Below are 19,900 nucleotides of genomic sequence, written 5' to 3'. Positions count from 1 at the left end.
TATTGATTGATCGATGGAGGTGAGGGTTTCAGTGCTCTGCATGTAGTGAGCGCTCGACAAATACCATTTATTGATTGATCAATTGAGGTGAGAACCTCAGTGCTCTGCACGTAGTGAGCGCTCGACAAATACCATTTATTGATGATCTTTGGAGGTGAGGGTTTCAGTGCTCTGCACCTAGTGAGCGCTCGACAAATACCATTTATTGATTGATCGATGGAGGTGAGGGTTTCAGTGCTCCGCACGTAGTGAGCGCTCGACAAATACCATTTATTGAGTGATCGATTGAGGTGAGGGTTTCAGTGCTCTGCCCGTAGTGAGAGCTCGACAAATACCATTTATTGATTGATCGATTGAGATGAGAGTTTCAGTGCTCCGCATGTAGTGAGCGCTCAAGTACCATTTATTGATTGATCGATTGAGGCGGGCGCGTTTGAGTTGCGACGGGGATTTTCCAGTTTTAGCGTTGGGTGTCTGAAACGTTCACCCCACGTCGCGTCCCCTTAGAAAGCACTTGATAAGCACCTAATTAATTAATTCATTCATTCATTCAATCGTATTTATTGAGCGAATGGCGTTGGAGAGCTGGAGCACCCAAAATCCGCTCTGGTTTGTCTCTTTCAGGTGACTTTCGATCCCGAGGTCTTTTTCAATATCCTGTTGCCTCCCATTATTTTCCACGCCGGATACAGCTTGAAGAAGGTAAGGGGGTTTTCTTCCCTGATCCCCCGTCCGCGGGCGTTCCTCTCCGTGGAGGTTTCCGGAGGGAAAAAAGAAATCCGGCCGCCCGCCCCGACTCCATCTCGGGTCGCTCGGATCCGTAATCGATCGATCGGTCGCGTGTATTGAACGCCGTGCGCAGGGCGCTGGACTCCTTTAAGCGCCTTCGCGGCTCGCCCTCGGCCCCGCGGCCGAGTAAGTCGGTGCTACTTACTGAGCGCGCGAGAGGACACTCCCAACTGTTCCCTGCCCACGGTGGGCTGACGGCTAGAAGGGGGAGACGGACAACGAAACAAAGCATGTTAACAAAATAAAAGAAATAGAATAAATATGTACAAGTCAAATAAACAGAGTAATAAATATGTACAAACATATTCATTCATTCAATCGTATTAATTGGGCGCTCACTGTGTGCCGAGCACTGTACTAAGCGCTGGGGAAGGCCAAGTTGGCAACATATAGAGACGGTCCCCACCCGACAGCGGGCTCACAGTCTAGAAGATAGCGCCGTGCCGTCTTCCAGCGTGGCTCAGTGGCTTTGGGGTCAGAGGTCATGGGTTCAAATCCCGGCTCCGCCAACTGTCAGCTGGGTGACTTTGGGCGAGTCACTTCACTTCTCTGGGCCTCAGTTTCCTCATCTGGAAAATGGATCTTTTAGACCGTGAGCCCCCTGTTGGGTAGGGACTGTCTCTATATGTTGCCAATTTGTACTTCCCAAGCGCTTAGTACAGTGCTCTGCACACAGTAAGCGATCAATAAATACGATTGATGGATGGATCTCCCCCAGCGCTTAGAACGGTGCTCGGCACGCAGTAAGCGCTTAACAAATACCATCGTTATATTTAGAGAAGTGGAAAAGAGCCTGGGCTTTGGAGTCCGAGGTCATGGGTTCAAATCCCGGCTTCTCCAATTGTCAGCCGGGTGACTTTGGGCGAGTCACTTCACTTCTCTGGGCCTCAGTTTCCTCATCTGGAAAATGGATCTCCCCCAGCGCTTAGAATGGTGCTCGTCACGCAGTAAGCGCTTAACAAATACCATCATTACATTTAGAGAAGTGGAAAAGAGCCCGGGCTTTGGAGTCAGAGGTCATGGGTTCAAATCCCGGCTCCGCCAATTGTCAGCTGTGTGACTTTGGGCGAGTCACTTGACTTCTCTGGGCCTCAGTTCCCTCATCTGTAAAATGGGGATGAAGACCGTGAGCCCCCCGTGGGACAACCTGATCATCTTGTAACCTCCCCAGCGCTTAGAACAGTGCTTTGCGCATAGTAAACGCTTAATAAATGCCATCATTATTATTGTGATCTTCCCCCAAGCACTTAGTACACTGCTTTGCACAAAGTTGGCGCTCAATACATGCCACGGATCGATTTGCTCTGCCATTTCCCCTAGGGGAAATGTATTTTAATATAATAATAATAGTAATGATGGCATTTATTAAGCGCTTACTATGTGCAAAGCCCTGTTCTAATGGCTGGGGTGGTTACAAGATGATCAGGTTGTCCCACGGCGGGCTCACTGTCTTCATCCCCATTTTACAGATGAGGGAACTGAGGCCCAGAGAATAATAATAATGATAATGATGGCATTTATTAAGCGCTTACTATGTGCAAAGCACTGTTCTAAGCGCTGGGGAGGTTACAAGGTGATCAGGTTGTCCCACGGGGGGCTCACGGTCTTCATCCCCATTTTCCAGATGAGGTCACTGAGGCCCAGAGAAGTGAAGTGACTTATAATAATAATGATGGCATTTATTAAGTGCCTAGTATGTGCAAAGCACTGTTCTAAGCACTGGGGAGTTTACAAGGTGATCAGGTTGTCCCACGGGGGGCTCACAGTCTTCATCCCCATTTTCCGGATGAGGTCACTGAGGCCCAGAGAAGTGAAGTGACTTAATAATAATAATGATGGCATTTATTAAGCGCTTACTATGTGCAAAGCACTGTTCTAAGCGCCAAGGAGGTTACAAGGTGATCAGGTTGTCCCACGGGGGGGCTCCCAGTCTTCATCCCCATTTGCCGGATGAGGGAACTTAGGCCCAGAGAAGTGAAGTGACTTATAATAATAATAATAATGGCATTTATTAAGTGCTTACTATGTGCAAAGCACTGTTCTAAGCACTGGGGAGGTTACAAGGTGATCAGGTTGTCCCACGGGGGGCTCACAGTCTTCATCCCCCTTTTCCAGATGAGGTCACTGAGGACCAGAGAAGTGAAGTGAATTAATAATAATAATAATAATGATGGCATTTATTAAGCACTTACTATGTGCAAAGCATTGTTCTAAGCGCCGGGGAGGTTACAAGGTGATCAGGTTGTCCCACGGGGAGCTCCCAGTCTTCATCCCCATTTTCCGGATGAGGGAACTGAGGCCCAGAGCAGTGAAGCGACTTGCCCAGAGACGGCGGTGGAGCCGGGATTAGAGAACCACCCTCTCCCAAACGCCCAGTACAGTGCTCCGCACGCGATAAGCGCTCCATCAGCGTGCCCGGAAGAAGGACGGCGGGATTCCGGGCCCGGCCCGCTCTCCCCCGCCGCCGCGGACTAGGAGAGCATCCCGCCTGGGTTCAAATCCCACGGGATCTGCCACGTGTCGGATGCGCGACCTTGAGCATGTCATTTCACTCCCCTGGGCCTCAGTTCCCTCATCTGGAAAACGGGGATTCAATCAATCAATCAATCAATCAATCGTATTTATTGAGCGCTTACTGTGTGCAGAGCACTGTACTAAGCGCTTGGGAAGTACAAGTTGGCAACATATTGGATTCAAACCGTGAGGCCCACGCGGGACGTGTCCGACCCGATTAGCGCGTATCTACCCCGGCGCTTAGCACAGTGTCTGGCCGTTATTATTGTCGCTCTTATTGTGATGGCCAAAAAAACGGATTTTTTGGGGCCAGTGGGGTTTTTTTTTCGGTCTTTTGTCCCTGCTAGGCAGGAAAACTGGCTCTGTAGTCGGTAGCGGAGCCGAAATCCGCCGTGCTTCGGCCACCTTTCCCGCCGCGGCGTTTTCCCAAGCGAGGGAGGGGGAAACTGACACGGTCGATCCGGTTCCGCGGCATTCCCGCGGATTGGAAAACCCTTTCAGGCTCCCTCGTCCCGCCGGACCGCCGTCTGGGAGGATTTCAGAAAGAACCGACGCGGCGAGGCCTTGCGGCAAGAACTCCCGGCGGCGACCCCCAAAAATCCGGTTTTTGGCCATCACCAAACGGAACAACAATAAGAGCGCTAGTAGTATTCTTTATAATAATAATAATAATGGCATTTATTAAGCGCTTACTATGTGCAAAGCACTGTTCTAAGCGCCGGGGAGGTGACAAGGTGACCAGGTTGTCCCACGGGGGGGCTCCCAGTCTTAATCCCCATTTTCCAGATGAGGGAACTGAGGCCCGGAGAAGTGAAGTGGCTCGCCCAAAGTCACGCAGCTCAGTGGCGGAGCCGGGATTCGAACCCATGACCTCGGACTGCAAAGCCCGGGCTCTTTCCACCGAGCCGCGCTGCTTCTCTTTATAGCGTTTAAGAGGTGCCAGGGACTGTACTAAGCGCTGGGGCTTAGTACACATTCCCTGTCCCACCTGGATTCGTATCCACGCTTTCCTGCCGTGTGTCCTTGGGCGACTCGCTTCGCCTCTCCGGACCTCCATTTCCTCTCGGCTCTTAAAATGGGGAATCGGGGCCCGTCACCCTTTGAGCTTCACGCGTCTGATTATTTTATTTCGTAGCTTTCCCGGCATTTAAGAGGGCGTTTGGCGCCTAGTAAGCGCGCAACAGAAAGCAGGAGAACCGAAAAAATTTCCAGTGACTTCTTCTTTCCAGTCACCCCGGGCTCGACAAACGGGGAACTGAAAAACCTCCCTTCTCGTCGTCTTCCGCCTTATTTTCACGTGCCACCGCCGCCTGTCTCCCACATCCATAGCCGTGTGGCGTTTATCAGCCATCCGTGAATAGGAGTCTTCATCCGAGCGTCCGGGAAAGTTGATTTTTTCAGGCCGGGTTGGGAAATTAAGTTCTCCTCCGACTTGGGTTTCCGCTGAAGGCGTTTTGGGTTTTCTTTAATTACTTCTATTAGCTCCTGCTCAGGGAAAAAAAAATCACTTCAGGTCGCTTAATTTCTCTGGGCTTCAGTTCCCTCACCAATAAAATAATAATAATAATGATGGCATTTTTTTAAGCGCTTATTAATAATAATGATGGTGTTTATTAAGTGCTTACTACTTGCAAAGCACTGCCGGGGAGGTTACAGGGTGATCAGGCTGTCCCACGGGGGGCTCTCAGTCTTAATCCCCATTTGACAGATGAGGGAACTGAGGCCCAGAGAAGTCAAGTGACTTGCCCAAAGTCCCACAGCTGACAGTTGGCGGAGCCGGGATTTGAACCCGTGACTTCTGACTCCAAAGCCCGGGCTCTTTCCACTGAAGCATGTTGTATACCCGTTTCCCCTCCCACTTAGACTGGGAAGCCCCATGTGGGATAGGGACTGAATTAATTCCTTCAGTCGTACAGAGCATCCCACCTGATTCCTACCCCGGTGCTTTTTTAATGGTATTTAATAATAATAATAATAATAATAATAATAATAATAATAATGATCCTACCCCGGTGCTTTTTATGGTATTTAATAATAATAATAATCATAATGATGGCATTTATTAAGCGCTTACTATGTGCAAAGCACTGTTCTAAGCACAGGGGAGGTTACAAGGTGATCAGGTTGTCCCACGGGGGGCTCTCAGTCTTAATCCCCATTTGACAGATGAGGGAACTGAGGCCCAGAGAAGTGAAGTCACTTTCCCAGAGTCCCACAGCTGACAATTAGTGGAGTTGGGATTTGAACCCGTGACTTCTGACTCCAAAGCCCGGGCTCTTTCCACTGAGCCATGCTGTATACGATTCCCTGCTTAGATTGGGAAGCCCCGTGTGGGATGGGGACTGAATTAATTCCTTCAATCGTATAGAGCATCCCACCTGATTCCTACCCCGGTGCTTTTTTAATGGTATTTAATAATAATAATAATAACAATAATAATAATAATGATCCTACCCCAGTGCTTTTTTAATGGTATTTAATAATAATAATAATAATGATGATGGCATTTATCAAGTGCTTACTATGTGCAAAGCACTATTCTAAGCGCAGGGGAGGTTACAAGGTGATCAGGTTGTCCCACGGGGGGCTCTCAGTCTTAATCCCCATTTGACAGATGAGGGAACTGAGGCCCAGAGAAGTGAAGCGACTTGCCCAAAGTCCCACAGTTTACAATTGGCGGAGCTGGGATTTGAACCCGTGACTTCTGACTCCAAACCCCGGGCTCTTTTCACTGAGCCACGCTGTATACGATTCCCTGCTTAGATTGGGAAGCCCCGTGTGGGATGGGGACTGAATTAATTCCTTCAATCGTACAGAGCATCCCACCTGATTCCTACCCCGGTGCTTTTTTAATGGTATTTAATAATAATAATAATAATAATAATAATAATAATGATCCTACCCTGGTGCTTTTTCATGGTATTTAATAATAATAATAATAATAATGATGGCATTTATTAAGCGCTTACTATGTGCAAAGCACTGTTCTAAGCACAGGGGAGGTTACAAGGTGATCAGGTTGTCCCACGGGGGGCTCTCAGTCTTAATCCCCATTTGACAGATGAGGTCACTGAGGCCCAGAGAAGGGAAGTGACTCGCCCAAAGTCCCACAGCAGACAATTGGCGGAGCCGGGATTTGAACTCATGACCTCTGACCTCTGACTCCAAAGCCCCCGAGCCACGCTGGAAGACGGCACGGCGCTATCTTCTAGACTGTGAGCCCGCTGTCGGGTAGGGCCCGTCTCTATATGTTGCCGACTTGCGCTTAGTACAGTGCTCTGCACACAGTAAGTGCTCAATAAATACGATTGACTGAGTGAATGACCACCCACAGAACCTGTATATATGTTTGTACATATTAATTACTCTATTTATTTTACTTGTACATACTTATTCTCTTTATTTTATTTGGTTAATATGTTTTGTTTTGTTGTCCATCCCCCCCTTCTAGACTGGGAGCCCGCTGTCGGGTAGGGACCGTCTCTATATGTTGCCGACTTGCGCTTAGTCCAGTGCTCTGCACACAGTAAGCGCTCAATAAATATGATTGAATGAATGAATGAAAGCCAACAGCACCTGTATATACGTTTGTACATATAAATTACTCTATTTTACTTGCACATATTTATTCTATTTATTTTATTTGGTTAATATGTTTTGTTTTGTTGTCCATCCCCCCCTTCTAGACTAGGAGCCCGCTGTCGGGTAGGGACCGTCTCTATATGTTGCCAACTTGCGCTTAGTCCAGTGCTCTGCACACAGTAAGCGCTCAATAAATACAATTGAATGAATGAATGAATGACCGCCCACAGCACCTGTGTATATGTTTGTACATATAAATTACTCTATTTTACTTGCACATATTTATTCTATTTATTTTATTTGGTTAATATGTTTTGTTTTGTTGTCCATCTCCCCCCTTCTAGACTGGGAGCCCGCTGTCGGGTAGGGACCGTCTCTATATGTTGCCGACTTGCGCTTAGTCCAGTGCTCTGCACACAGTAAGCGCTCAATAAATACAATTGAATGAATGAATGAATGACCGCCCACAGCACCTGTATATATGTTTGTACATATAAATTACTGTATTTATTTTACTTGCACATATTAATTCTCTTTATTTTATTTGGTTAATATGTTTTGTTGTCCATCTCCCCCTTCTAGACTGGGAGCCCGCTGTCGGGTAGGGACCGTCTCTATATGTTGCCGACTTACTCTTAGTACGGTGCTCTGCACACAGTAAGTGCTCAATAAATACGATTGAATGAATGAATGACCGCCCACAGCACCTGTATATATGTTTGTACTATTAATTACTCTGTTTATTCTACTTGCACATATTAATTCTCTTTATTTGGTTACTATGTTTTGTTTTGCTGTCCGTCTCCCCCTTCTAGGCCGTGAGCCCGCTGTCGGGTAGGGACCGTCTCTATTTGTTGCCGACTTGCGCTTAGTCCAGTGCTCTGCACACAGTAAGCGCTCAATAAATACGATTGAATGAATGAATGACCGCCCACAGCACCTGTATATATGTTTGTATATATTGATTACTCTATTTTACTTGTACATATTTATTCTCTTTATTTTATTTGGTTAATATGTTTTGTTTCGTTGTCTTTCTCCCCCTTCTCGACTGTGAGCCCGCTGTCGGGTAGGGACTGTCTCTATATATTGCCGACTTGCACTTAGTCCAGTGCTCTGCACACAGTAAGCGCTCAATAAATACGATTGAATGAATGAATGACCGCCCACAGCACCTGTATATATGTTTGTACATATTAATTACTCTATTTTACTTGTACATATTTATTCCCTTTATTTTATTTGGTTAATATGTTTTGTTGTCCGTCTCCCCCTTCTAGGCCGTGAGCCCGCCGTCGGGTAGGGACCGTCTCTAGATGTTGCCGACTTGCGCTCAGTCCAGTGCTCCGCGCACAGTAAGCGCTCAATAAATCCGATTGAATGAACGATGAATGATTCTGGTTTCTCTCCCGCAGAGGCACTTTTTTCGCAACCTGGGATCGATCCTGGCTTACGCCTTCCTGGGCACCGCGGTCTCCTGTTTCGTCATCGGGTAAGTGGCTTTGTGTCCGGCCGGCGTCATTCCCCCGACCTCAACTTTTGGACCCTTTACGGCGTGGAGCCCGGCAAAGGTCGGGCGACTTCCTCGCTTCCTCGTATAGGTCGGATCGCGGATCCCGAAACGGTCCGGTGCGTTTGCATGGAATTCAGCCCCCTCCTTCCTCTCCCCCTCCTCTCCCTCTCCATCCCCCCCGCCTTACCTCCTTCCCCTCCCCACGATCAATCAATCAATCGTATTTATTGAGCGCTTACTGTGTGCAGAGCACTGGACTAAGCGCAAGTCGGCAACATCTCGAGGCGGTCCCTACCCGACGGCGGGCTCACGGTCTAGAAGGGGGAGACGGACAACGAAACAAAACATATTAACCAAATAAAATAAATGGAATAGACATGTATAAATACGTAAATATGGTATTTGTGGAGCGCTTACTATGTGCGAAGCACTGTTCTAAGCACTAGGGGTGGATACAAGATGATCGGGTCGTCCCATGTGGGGCTCACGGTCTCACTCCTCCTTTTACAGATGAGGGAACTGAGGCACAGAGAAGTTTTCTCCCCGGCGCTTAGCACAGTGCTCGGTGCACGGAAAGCGCTCAGTGAATACCATTGGTAGATTGATTGGAAAGGAAGTTCCAATCAATCAATTGCATTTATTGAGCGCTTACTGTGTGCAGAGCACTGCACTAAGCGCTTGGGAAGTACAAGTTGGCAACATAAAGAGACAGTCCCTACACAGCAGTGGGCTCACACTCTAGAAGGGGGAGACAGAGAACAAAACCAAACATATTAACAGAATAAAATCAATCAATCAATCGTATTTATTGAGCGCTTATTGTGTGCAGAGCTGTACTAAGTGCTTGGGAAGTACAAGTTGGCAACATAAAGAGGCAGTCCCTACACAGCAGTGGGCTCACACTCTAGAAGGGGGAGACAGAGAACAAAACCAAACATATTAACAGAATAAAATCAATCAATCAATCGTATTTATTGAGCGCTTATTGTGTGCAGAGCTGTACTAAGCGCTTGGGAAGTACAGGTTGGCAACATATAGAGACAGTCCCTACCCAACAGTGGGCTCACGGTCTTAAAGGGGGAGACAGAACAAAACCAAACATTTTAACAAAATAAAATAAATGGACTAGATATGTACAAGTAAAATAGAGTAATAAATATGTACAAACATATATACATATTCCAGAGGGCTGAATAATAATAATAACGGTGGTGATTGTTGAGCGCGAGGCCCGGAGAGGTGAACCCGCGACCTTCCGTCTCCCAGGCCCGGCCGCCATCCGCCCTTGACCCGCATCCATCTTCTCTCCCTCGGCGATCCCGATCCGGCGAAAGGGCCGGGATCGGCGCGAATTTCCCGGAACCGCGGCCTTCCCCCCGTTGACCCCTTCCCTTCCTCCGTGGCAGGAATCTCATGTACGGCGTGGTGAAACTGATGAAACTGGTGGGACAGCTCTCCGGGAAGTTCTACTACACCGACTGCCTCCTGTTCGGAGCCGTGATCTCCGCCACCGATCCAGGTAGCGGCCGTGGAAACCGGGAGCGACGCCCGATCGTCGCCCCCGATTGAGAGCCATTCCGATTATTTGGCATTTTTGATAAGACGGGGAGGGTGTCGGGATGGGGGGTAAGTGGAGGCTTTAAACGCTCGCGCTCTTTTAGACGGTGAGCCCACTGTTGGGTAGGGACTGTATATGTTGCCAACTTGTACTTCCCAAGCGCTTAGTATGGTGCTCTGCACACAGTAAGCGCTCAATAAATACCATTGATTGATTTAAACCTGAGAACCTAAACTGCTCTCCCCCTCCGGACGTCACGCTCATTGCGGACAGGGAACGGGTTTGGTATATCATCTTGGCCTCTCCCAAGCGCTTAGTACGGTGCCCCGGGCGTGCAGTCAACGCTCAGTGATTCCGATCGATCGATTTAGATAATCTGGGCAGCCCTCGCGCTCGATAAACGCGACCGAATGAATTGAATCAACACTCGGTATATCCACTCGATCGATTGATTTAGAGATTCTGGGCGGCCCTCACGCTCGCTAAATGCAACCGAATGAATCGAACCGACAGTCGGTAAATCCGTTCGATCGATTGATTTAGAGATTCTGGGCGGCCCTCGCGCTCGCTAAATGCGACCGAATGAATTGAATCGACACTCGGTAAATCCATTCGATCGATTGATTTAGAGATTCTGGGCGGCCTCGCGCTCACTAAATGCGACCGAATGAATCGAATCGACACTCAATAAATCCGCTTCATTGATTGATTTAGAGATTCTGGGCGGCCTTCGCGCTTGCTAAATGCGACCGAATGAATCAAATAGACACTCGGTAAGTCCGCTCCATCGATTGATTTAGAGATTCTGGGCGGCCCTCACGCTCGCTAAATGCGACAGAATGAATCGAATCGACACAGTAAATCCGTTCGATCGATTGATTTAGAGATTCTGGGCGGCCCTCGCGCTCGCTAAATGTGACCGAATGAATCGACACTCGGTAAGTCCATTCAATCGATCGATTTAGAGATTCTGGGTGGCCCTCGCGCTCGCTAAATGCGAGCGAATGGATCGAATTGACACTCGGTAAATCCGCTCGATCGATTGAGTTAGAGATTCTGGGCGGCGCTCGCTAAATGCAACCGAATGAATTGAATCGACACTTGTTAAGTCCGCTCCATCGATTGATTTAGAGGTTCTGGGCGGCCCTTGCGCTTGCTAAATGCGACCGAATGAATCGAATCGACACTCGGTAAATCTGCTCGATAGATTGAGTTAGAGATTCTGGGCGGCGCTCGCTAAATGCGACCGAATGAATCGAATCGACACTCGGTAAATCCGCTCCATCGATTGATTTAGAGATTTTGGGCGGCCCTCGCACTCGCTAAATGCGACCGAATGAATCGAATCGACACTCGGTAAATCCGTTCGATCGATTGATTTAGAGATTCTGGGCAGCCCTCGCGCTCGCTAAATGCGACCAAATGAATCGAATTGACACTCAATAAATCCGCTTCATTGATTGATTTAGAGATTCTGGGTGGCCCTCGCGCTCGCTAAATGCGACCGAATGAATCGAATAGACACTTGCTACATCCGCTCCATCAATTGATTTAGAGATTCTGGGCGGCCCTTGTGCTCGCTAAATGCGACCGCATGAATTGAATCGACACTTGCTAAATCCGCTCCATCGATTGATTTAGAGATTCTGGGCGGCCCTCGCGCTCGCTAAATGCGACCAAATGAATCGAATCGACACTCGGTAAATCCGTTCGATGGATTGATTTAGAGATTCTGGGCGGCCTCGCGCTCGCTAAATGCGACCGAATGAATCGAATCGACACTCGGTAAATCCGTTCGATCGATTGATTTAGAGATTCTGGGCGGCCCTCGCGCTCGCTAAATGCGACCGAATGAATCGAATTGACACTCGGTAAATCCGTTCGATCGATTGATTTAGAGATTCTGGGCGGCCCTCGCGCTCGCCAAATGCGAATGAATCGAATTGATACTGGGTAAATCCGTTCGATCGATTGATTTAGAGATTCTGGGCGGCCCTCACGCTTACTAAATGCGACCGAATAAATCAAATCGACACTCGGTAAATCTGCTCTATCGACTGAGTTAGAGATTCTGGGCACCCTCACACTCGATAAACGCTACCGAATAAATCAAATTGACACTCGGTAAATCCGTTCAATCGATTGATTTAGAGATTCTGGGTGGCCCTTGCGCTCGCTAAATGCGACCGAATGAATCGAATCGACACTCAGTAAATCCGCTTCATTGATTGATTTAGAGATTCTTGGCGGCCCTTGCACTTGCTAAATGTGACCGAATGAATCGAATCGACACTCGGTAAATCTGCTCGATTGATTGAGTTAGAGATTCTGGGTGGCCCTTGCATTTGCTAAATGCGACCGAATGAATCGAATCGACGCTTGGTAAATCTGCTCGATCGGTTGATTTATAGATCCTGGGTGGCCCTTGCACTCGCTAGAGGCGACCAAATAAATCAAATCGACACTCGGTAATCCGCTCGATCGATTGAGTTAGAGATTCTGGGCTGCCCTCGTGCTCGCTAAATGTGAATGAATCGAATCGACACTCGGTAAATCCGTTCGATCGATTGATTTAGAGATTCTGGGCAGCCCTCGCACTCGATAAATATAACCGAATGAATCAAATCAACACGCGGTAAATCCGTTCGATCGATTGATTTAGAGATTCTGGGTGGCCCTCGCGCTCACTAAATTCGACTGAATGAATTGAATCGACACTCGGTAAATCCGCTCCATTGATTGATTTAGAGATTCTGGGCGGCCCTCGTGCTCGCTAAATGCGACCAAATGAATCGAGTCGACACTCGGTAAATCCGTTCGATCGATTGATTTAGAGATTCTGGGCAGCCCTCGCGCTCACCAAATGAGAATGAATCAAGTCGACACTCGGTAAATCCGTTCGATCGATTGATTTAGAGATTCTGGGCAGCCCTTGCACTCGATAAATGAGAATGAATCGAATCAACACGTGGTAAATCCGTTCGATCGATTGATTTAGAGATTCTGGGCAGCCTCGCGCTCGCTAAATGCGACCGAATGAATTGAATTGACACTTGCTAAATCCGCTCCATCGATTGATTTAGAGATTCTGGGCGGCCCTCGCGCTCGCTAAATGCGACCGAATGAATTGAATCGACACCCGGTAAATCCGCTCCATTGATTGATTTAGAGATTCTGGGCGGCCCTCGTGCTCGCTAAATGCGACCAAATGAATCGAATCGACACTCGGTAAATCCGTTCGATCGATTGATTTAGAGATTCTGGGCAGCCCTCGCGCTCGCCAAATGAGAATGAATCAAGTCGACACTCGGTAAATCCGTTCGATCGATTGATTTAGAGATTCTGGGCAGCCCTCGCACTCGATAAATGAGAATGAATCGAATCAACACGCGGTAAATCTGTTCGATGGATTGATTTAGAGATTCTGGGCGGCCCTCGCACTCGCTAAATGCGACCGAATGAATCGAATCGACACTTGCTAAATCCGCTCCATCGATCGATTTAGAGACTCTGGGCGGCCCTCGCGCTCGCTGAATGCGACCAAATGAATTGAATCGACACTCGGTAAATCCGCTCCATCGATTGATTTAGAGATTCTGGGCAGCCCTCGCACTCGATAAATGAGAATGAATCAAGTCGACACTTGGTAAATCCGTTCGATCGATTGATTTAGAGATTCTGGGCAGCCCTCGCACTCGATAAATGAGAATGAATCGAATCAACACGCAGTAAATCCGTTTGATCGATTGATTTAGAGATTCTGGGCGGCCCTCGCGCTCGCTAAATTCGACTGAATGAATCGAATCGACACTTGGTAAATCCGCTCCATCGATTGATTTAGAGATTCTGGGCGGCCCTCGCGCTCGCTAAATGCGACCGAATGAATCGAATCGACACTCGGTAAATCCGCTCGATTGATTGATTTAGGGATTCCGGGCCGCCCTCGCGCTCGCTAAATGCGACCGGATGAATCGAATCGACGCTCGGTAAACCCGCTCCATCGATTTAGTTAGAGAATCTGGGCGTCCCTCGCGCTCGACTTGACTTCTCTTGGCCTCAACCTCCTCTTCTCCAAAATGGGGGTTCGACAACCGTTCTTCCCCCCGACCTCCGCCTGCGGGTCCCACGTGGGACGGAGGCGGTGTCCGACGGGACGATGCGGTGTCTGCCCCGGCGTCTATCACGGTGCCTGGCGCGTAGTAAGTGCTCAACGAATAGCGTCAGCAGCGGAATTGTGAGTCGGGATGGACACCCGGCGTGGTGTGTTTTAGGAGAGTGGTTTGAGGGATTTGTCTCGGTTTCCCCGTCGGAGAAATGTAGTTTTCTAGACTCTAAGCTCCTCCAGACCGTAAGCTTCTTGACTGCGAATTTCTAGCCCGAAAATGCTTCTAGATTCACATCTCCCTCTTGATCGGTCTCGGACGGGGAACGCGTCCACTGATTCTGCTGCGTCGTAACTCTCCCAGACGCCTAGTACAGCGTTCTGCCCTCGGCGCTCAATAAATACCACCAGTCGATCGGTTAGAGGGTCTCTCCAAGAGATTGAGCTATTCAGATACCATTATTATTATTATTATTAAAGCCCGGGTGGCCCATTCGGTTTCCGTGAGCCCATTGTGGGGTAGGGATCGTCTCCATCTGTTGCTGGATTGTACTTTCCAAGCGCTTAGTACAGTGCTCTGCACATAGTAAGCGCCCAATAAGTGCGATTGAATGAATGAATAATAATAACAATGGTATTTGTTAAGCGCTTACCATGTGCAGAGCACTGTTCTAAGCGCTGGGGAGGTGACAAGGGGATCGGGTTGTCCCACCGGGGGCTCACGGTTTTAATCCCCATTTTCCAGATGAGGTCACTGAGGCCCAGAGAAGTGAAGTGACTCACCCAAAGTCACACAGCTGACGGCGGAGTCGGGATTTGAACTCCAGAGCCGGGGCTCTTTCCACTGAGCCACGCTGCCGAATTCCTGGAAAAGCAGGGAAAAGCAGCGCTGTGATCGGGATCTAATCGGGATTTCCTAAGCGCTTCCTACGCGCCGGGCGCCGTACCGAGCCGGGTTGGATCCAGTCCGCGTCCCCCGTGGGGCTCACGGTCTTCGTCCCCATTTTCCAGAGGAGGGAACCGAGGCCCAGAGAAGTGGAAATGACTCGCCCAGGGTCACCCGGCGGACGGGTGATGGAAATTCCCTGACGCTTTTTTGGTCTCTCTCCAGTGACGGTGTTGGCGATATTTAACGAGCTACACGCCGACGTCGACCTCTACGCCCTTCTGTTTGGAGAAAGTGTACTGAACGACGCCGTGGCTATCGTGTTGTCTTCGTGAGTATCCCCCCCGCCCCGAGGCCGTGTCTAACGCCCGGACCGCCTTTTTGGAAAACGGTGGCCGTCGGGCGCCGGCCCGCAGCATCATTCCAAGGATAATAATTTCGGGACGGGCGCGAGCCAGTCCGCTCGGACGCGGTCCCCGTCCCGTCCCGCGTGGGCCTCGCCGCCTCCCTCCCCGTTTTCCGGGAGAATCAATCAATCAATCAATCGTATTTATTGAGCGCTTCCTGTGTGCAGAGCACTGCACTAAGCGCTTGGGAAGTGCAAGACGGCAACATATAGAGACGGTCCCGACCCGACCGTGGGCTCACAGTCTAAAAGATGGGGTGACCTCATCTGGAGAATGGGGATAAAGACTGTGGGCCCCCCCCCCCCCCCCCCCCCCGTGGGACAACCCGATCCCCTTGTCACCTCCCCAGCGCTTAGAACAGTGCTCTGCACATAGTAAGCGCTTAACAAATACCATCATTATTATTATTCATTCATTCAATCGCACTTACTGAGTGCTTACTTACTGAGCTTACTTCCTCACTGAGGCCTCAGTGACCTCATCTGGAGAATGGGGATGAAGACTGTGAGCCCCCCGTGGGACACCCCGATCCCCTTGTCAGCTCCCCAGTGCTTAGAACAGTGCTCTGCACATAGTAAGCGCTTAACAAATACCATCATTATTATTATTCATTCATTCATTCGCACTTATTGAGTGCTTACTTACTGAGCTTACTCACTCACTGTGCTTACTTCCCCACTGAGGCCTCAGTGACCTCATCTGGAGAATGGGGATGAAGACTGTGAGCCCCCCGTGGGACAACCCGATCCCCTTGTCACCTCCCCAGCGCTTAGAACAGTGCTCTGCACATAGTAAGCGCTTAACAAATACCATCATTATTATTATTCATTCATTCAGTCGCAGTTATTGAGCGCTTACTTCCTCACTGAGGCCTCAGTGACCTCATCTGGAGAATGGGGATGGAGACTGTGAGCCCCCTCTGTGTGACAACCGGATCCCCTTGTCACCTCCCCAGCGCTTAGAACAGTGCTCTGCACATAGTAAGCGCTTAACAAATACCATCATTATTATTATTCATTCATTCAATCGCACTTATTGAGTGCTTACTTACCGAGCTTACTTCCTCCCTGAGGCCTCAGTGACCTCATCTGGAGAATGGGGATGAAGACCGTGAGCCCCCCGTGGGACAACTGGATCCCCTTGTCACCTCCCCAGCGCTTAGAACAGTGCTCTGCACATAGTAAGCGCTTAACGAATGCCATCATTCATTCAATCGCACTTACTGAGTGCTTACTTACCGAGCTTACTTCCTCACTGAGGCCTCAGTGACCTCATCTGGAGAATGGGGATGAAGACCGTGAGCCCCCCGTGGGACAACTGGATCCCCTTGTCACCTCCCCAGCGCTTAGAACAGTGCTCTGCACATAGTAAGCGCTTAACAAATACCATCATTATTATTATTCATTCATTCAGTCGCAGTTATTGAGTGCTTACTTCCTCCCTGAGGCCTCAGTGACCTCATCTGGAGAATGGGGATGAAGACTGTGAGCCCCCCCGTGGGACAACCGGGTCGCCGCGTAACTTCCCCAGCGCTTAGAACGGCGCTTTGCACATAGTAAGCGCTTCCTAAACGCCGCCGCCGTGGTTATTATTCCGAGGAGCCAGGATGGGAAATCCGGGCCTCGGGGGTCGCGCCCCTTGACCTCCTGCCCTCCGACCTCCTCCGCCGGCGGGTCGTCATCAGTCGTGTTTATTGAGCGCTTGCTATGTGCGGAGCACTGTACTAAGCGCTTGGGAAGGGCAGATTGGCAACCTGTAGAGACGGTCCCTACCCAACAGGTCGATCGTCGCCTACCAGCCCGCGGCGGGCAGCTCCCACGCCTTCGACGCGGCCGCCTTCTTCAAGTCGGTGGGCGTCTTCCTGGGCATCTTCAGCGGCTCCTTCGCCATGGGGGCCGTGACCGGCGTCGGGACCGCCCTCATATCCTCCGCTTGCCGTTCCCCGTCGGGCGGCTGGGATTTCGCGGGCGCTCCCCGGGTGCTAAGCGGACGCGTTCCCGGTCCGGAGCGGGGAGACGGACGTCCGGAGAAAGAAAGAAACGGACGAACAGATAATAATCGTAATGATAATAATGGCATCTATTAAGCGCTTACTATGTGCAAAGCACTGTTACGAGGTGATCGGGTTGTCCCACGGGGGGCTCGCGGTCTTCATCCCCATTTTCCGGATGAGGGGACTGAGGCCCGGAGAAGTGACTTGCCCAAAGTCCCCCAGCTGACAAGTGGCGGGGCCACGATTAGGAGCAGCGTGGCTCAGTGGAAAGAGCCGTCAGTCATCATCATCATCATCAATCGTATTTATTGAGCGCTGACCGTGTGCGGAGCACTGGACTAAGCGCTTGGGAAGTCCAAGCTGGCAACGGATCAGCTGCGGGTGTCGGCAATCCCGGCTCCGCCGCTCGTCAGCTTGGGCAAGCCGCTCCCCTTCCCTGGGCCTCGGTTCCCTCGTCTGGAAAATGGGGATGAAGACTGGGCGCCCCGCGGGGGACAGTCGACCTTGGGCCTCCCGCAGCGCTTAGGGCGGTGCTTCGCGCGTAGTAAGCGCCTGACAGATGCCACCAGTGTTGTTATAGAAACATCATCATCATCATCAGTCGTATGTATTGAGCGCTTACTGTGTGCAGAGCACTGTGCTAAGCGCTTGGGAAGTACACACTGGCAACGTGTGTACGTACGTAGAAATAGATGAAGAGATTACAGGTATATAAAGATATGTAACTGTATAGAAAGATTATATACACATATACATACACGTAAAGGTGTATGCGTGCATATAAATAGATGAATAATAGAGAACAGATATGTAAAGCTATGTACGTATATAAAGATATATATTTACATATATACAGACTTGAAGATGTATACATACTCATAATTATCACCGTAATTATCGCGGTGATTATTTCTGACTCTCGTTATCCCGTCCTCTCCCAAAGCGCTTAGTCCAGCGCCAACGGCACCGATGGCGCGCTGGACGGTGGCGGGAGGGGAGGGCGCCTGCGGGGCCCGGCTCCCCGCGCGCAGCGGGCGCTCCGTAAGTCCCATCGATCGCTTAAGCCCTTAACGGGATGTCCACGTGACCAAGTTTACCAAGCTCCACTGCTTCCCCTTGTTGGAAACGGCCCTCTTCTTCCTCATGTCCTGGAGTACGTTCCTGTTGGCCGAAGCCTGCGGATTCACAGGTGACGACCTCCTCCTTCTCCTCCTCCCATCTCCTCCTTCTCCCATTCCTCCTCCTCTTCCCATTCCTCCTCCTCCTCCTCCTCCTCCTTCTCCCCTCCTCCCCCTCCTTCTCCTCCTCCCATCTCCTCCTTCTCCCATTCCTCCTCCTCATCCTCCTCCTCCTCTTCCCATTCCTCCTCCTCCTCCTCCCATTCCTCCTCCCCTCCTCCCCTCCTCCTCCCATCTCCTCCTTCTCCCATTCCTCCTCCTCTTCCCATTCCTCCTCCTCCTTCTCCTCCTCCTCCCCTCCTCCCCTCCTCCCCCTCCTCCCTCTCCTCCTTCTCCCATTCCTCCTCCTCCTCCTCCTCCTCTTCCCATTCCTTCTCCTCTTCCCATTCCTCCTCCTCCTCCCATTCCTCCTCCCCTCCTCCTCCTCCCATCTCCTCCTTCTCCCATTCCTACTCCTCCTCTTCCCATTCCTCCTCCCCTCCTCCCCTCCTCCTCCTCCTCCTCCTCCTCCCATTCCTCCTCCTCCTCTTCCTATTCCCATTCCTCCTCCTCCTCCTCCTCCTCCTCCTATTCCCATTCCTCCTCCTCCTCCTATTCCCATTCCTCCTCCTCCTCCTCCTATTCCCATTCCTCCTCCTCCTCCTCCTCCTCTTCCCATTCCTCCTCCTCTTCCCATTCCTCCTCCTCCTCCTCCCCCTTCTCCTCCTCCCCTTCCTCCTCCTCCCCTTCCTCCTCCTCCCCTTCCTCCTCCTCCCATTCCTCCTCCTCCTCCCCTTCCTCCTCCTCCTCTTCCCATTCCTCCTCCTCCTCTTCCCATTCCTCCTCCTCCTCCTCCTCCTCCTGGAACTGATTCCGGCCCCCGTTTCCCTTCTTCCCCCCGGGATGAGGCGCGACAGGACTCCGGGCGAAGCCGCGGGAGGACGTTAGAATAAAAATTCATTCATTCATTCATTCATTCAGTCATATTTATTGAGCGCTTACTGTGTGCAGAGCACTGGACTAAGCGCTTGGGAAGTCCAAGTTGGCAACACAATAATAACGTGGGTTATTATAACCAATAACGGGGGTCTCCTCCTGACAAATGCGTCCAAATTACGCTCATCGAAGTGGAGCCGCTTGGCCGTCCAGAGACCAAAGACTTATGAAAAGATCTTTAATTTATTTCTATCAGCGTCTTCTGTAGTTCATTTCTCTTCGTGGCCGTCTCCTTCTCTAGTCCGTAATCAATCAGTCAATCAATCAATCAATCGTATTTATTGAGCGCTTACTGTGTGCAGAGCACTGTACTAATCAATCAATCAATCGTATTTATTGAGGGCTTACTGTGTGCAGAGCACTGTACTAATCAATCAATCAATCGTATTTATTGAGCGCTTAC

At 50.1% G+C, this 19,900-nt stretch overlaps 1 protein-coding gene across 1 annotated transcript in view; it reads left to right on the top strand.

Moving 5' to 3' along the window:
• The window catches only part of LOC119937583 (sodium/hydrogen exchanger 7-like), a 65,137-nt gene that overhangs the window by 15,385 nt on the left and 29,852 nt on the right, over positions 1-19,900 (top strand). Inside the window, exons 5-10 of the mRNA XM_038757136.1 lie at positions 625-702; positions 8,301-8,377; positions 9,805-9,917; positions 15,170-15,275; positions 17,131-17,272; positions 18,428-18,533. Of these exons, the coding sequence (XP_038613064.1) occupies positions 625-702; positions 8,301-8,377; positions 9,805-9,917; positions 15,170-15,275; positions 17,131-17,272; positions 18,428-18,533 (622 nt within the window). The remainder of the gene's footprint in view (positions 1-624; positions 703-8,300; positions 8,378-9,804; positions 9,918-15,169; positions 15,276-17,130; positions 17,273-18,427; positions 18,534-19,900) is intronic.

Source organism: Tachyglossus aculeatus, chromosome 15, assembly GCF_015852505.1.
Source record: "Tachyglossus aculeatus isolate mTacAcu1 chromosome 15, mTacAcu1.pri, whole genome shotgun sequence".
Lineage (NCBI taxonomy): Eukaryota > Metazoa > Chordata > Mammalia > Monotremata > Tachyglossidae > Tachyglossus > Tachyglossus aculeatus.
This window is presented reverse-complemented; position numbering and strand designations above follow the sequence as displayed.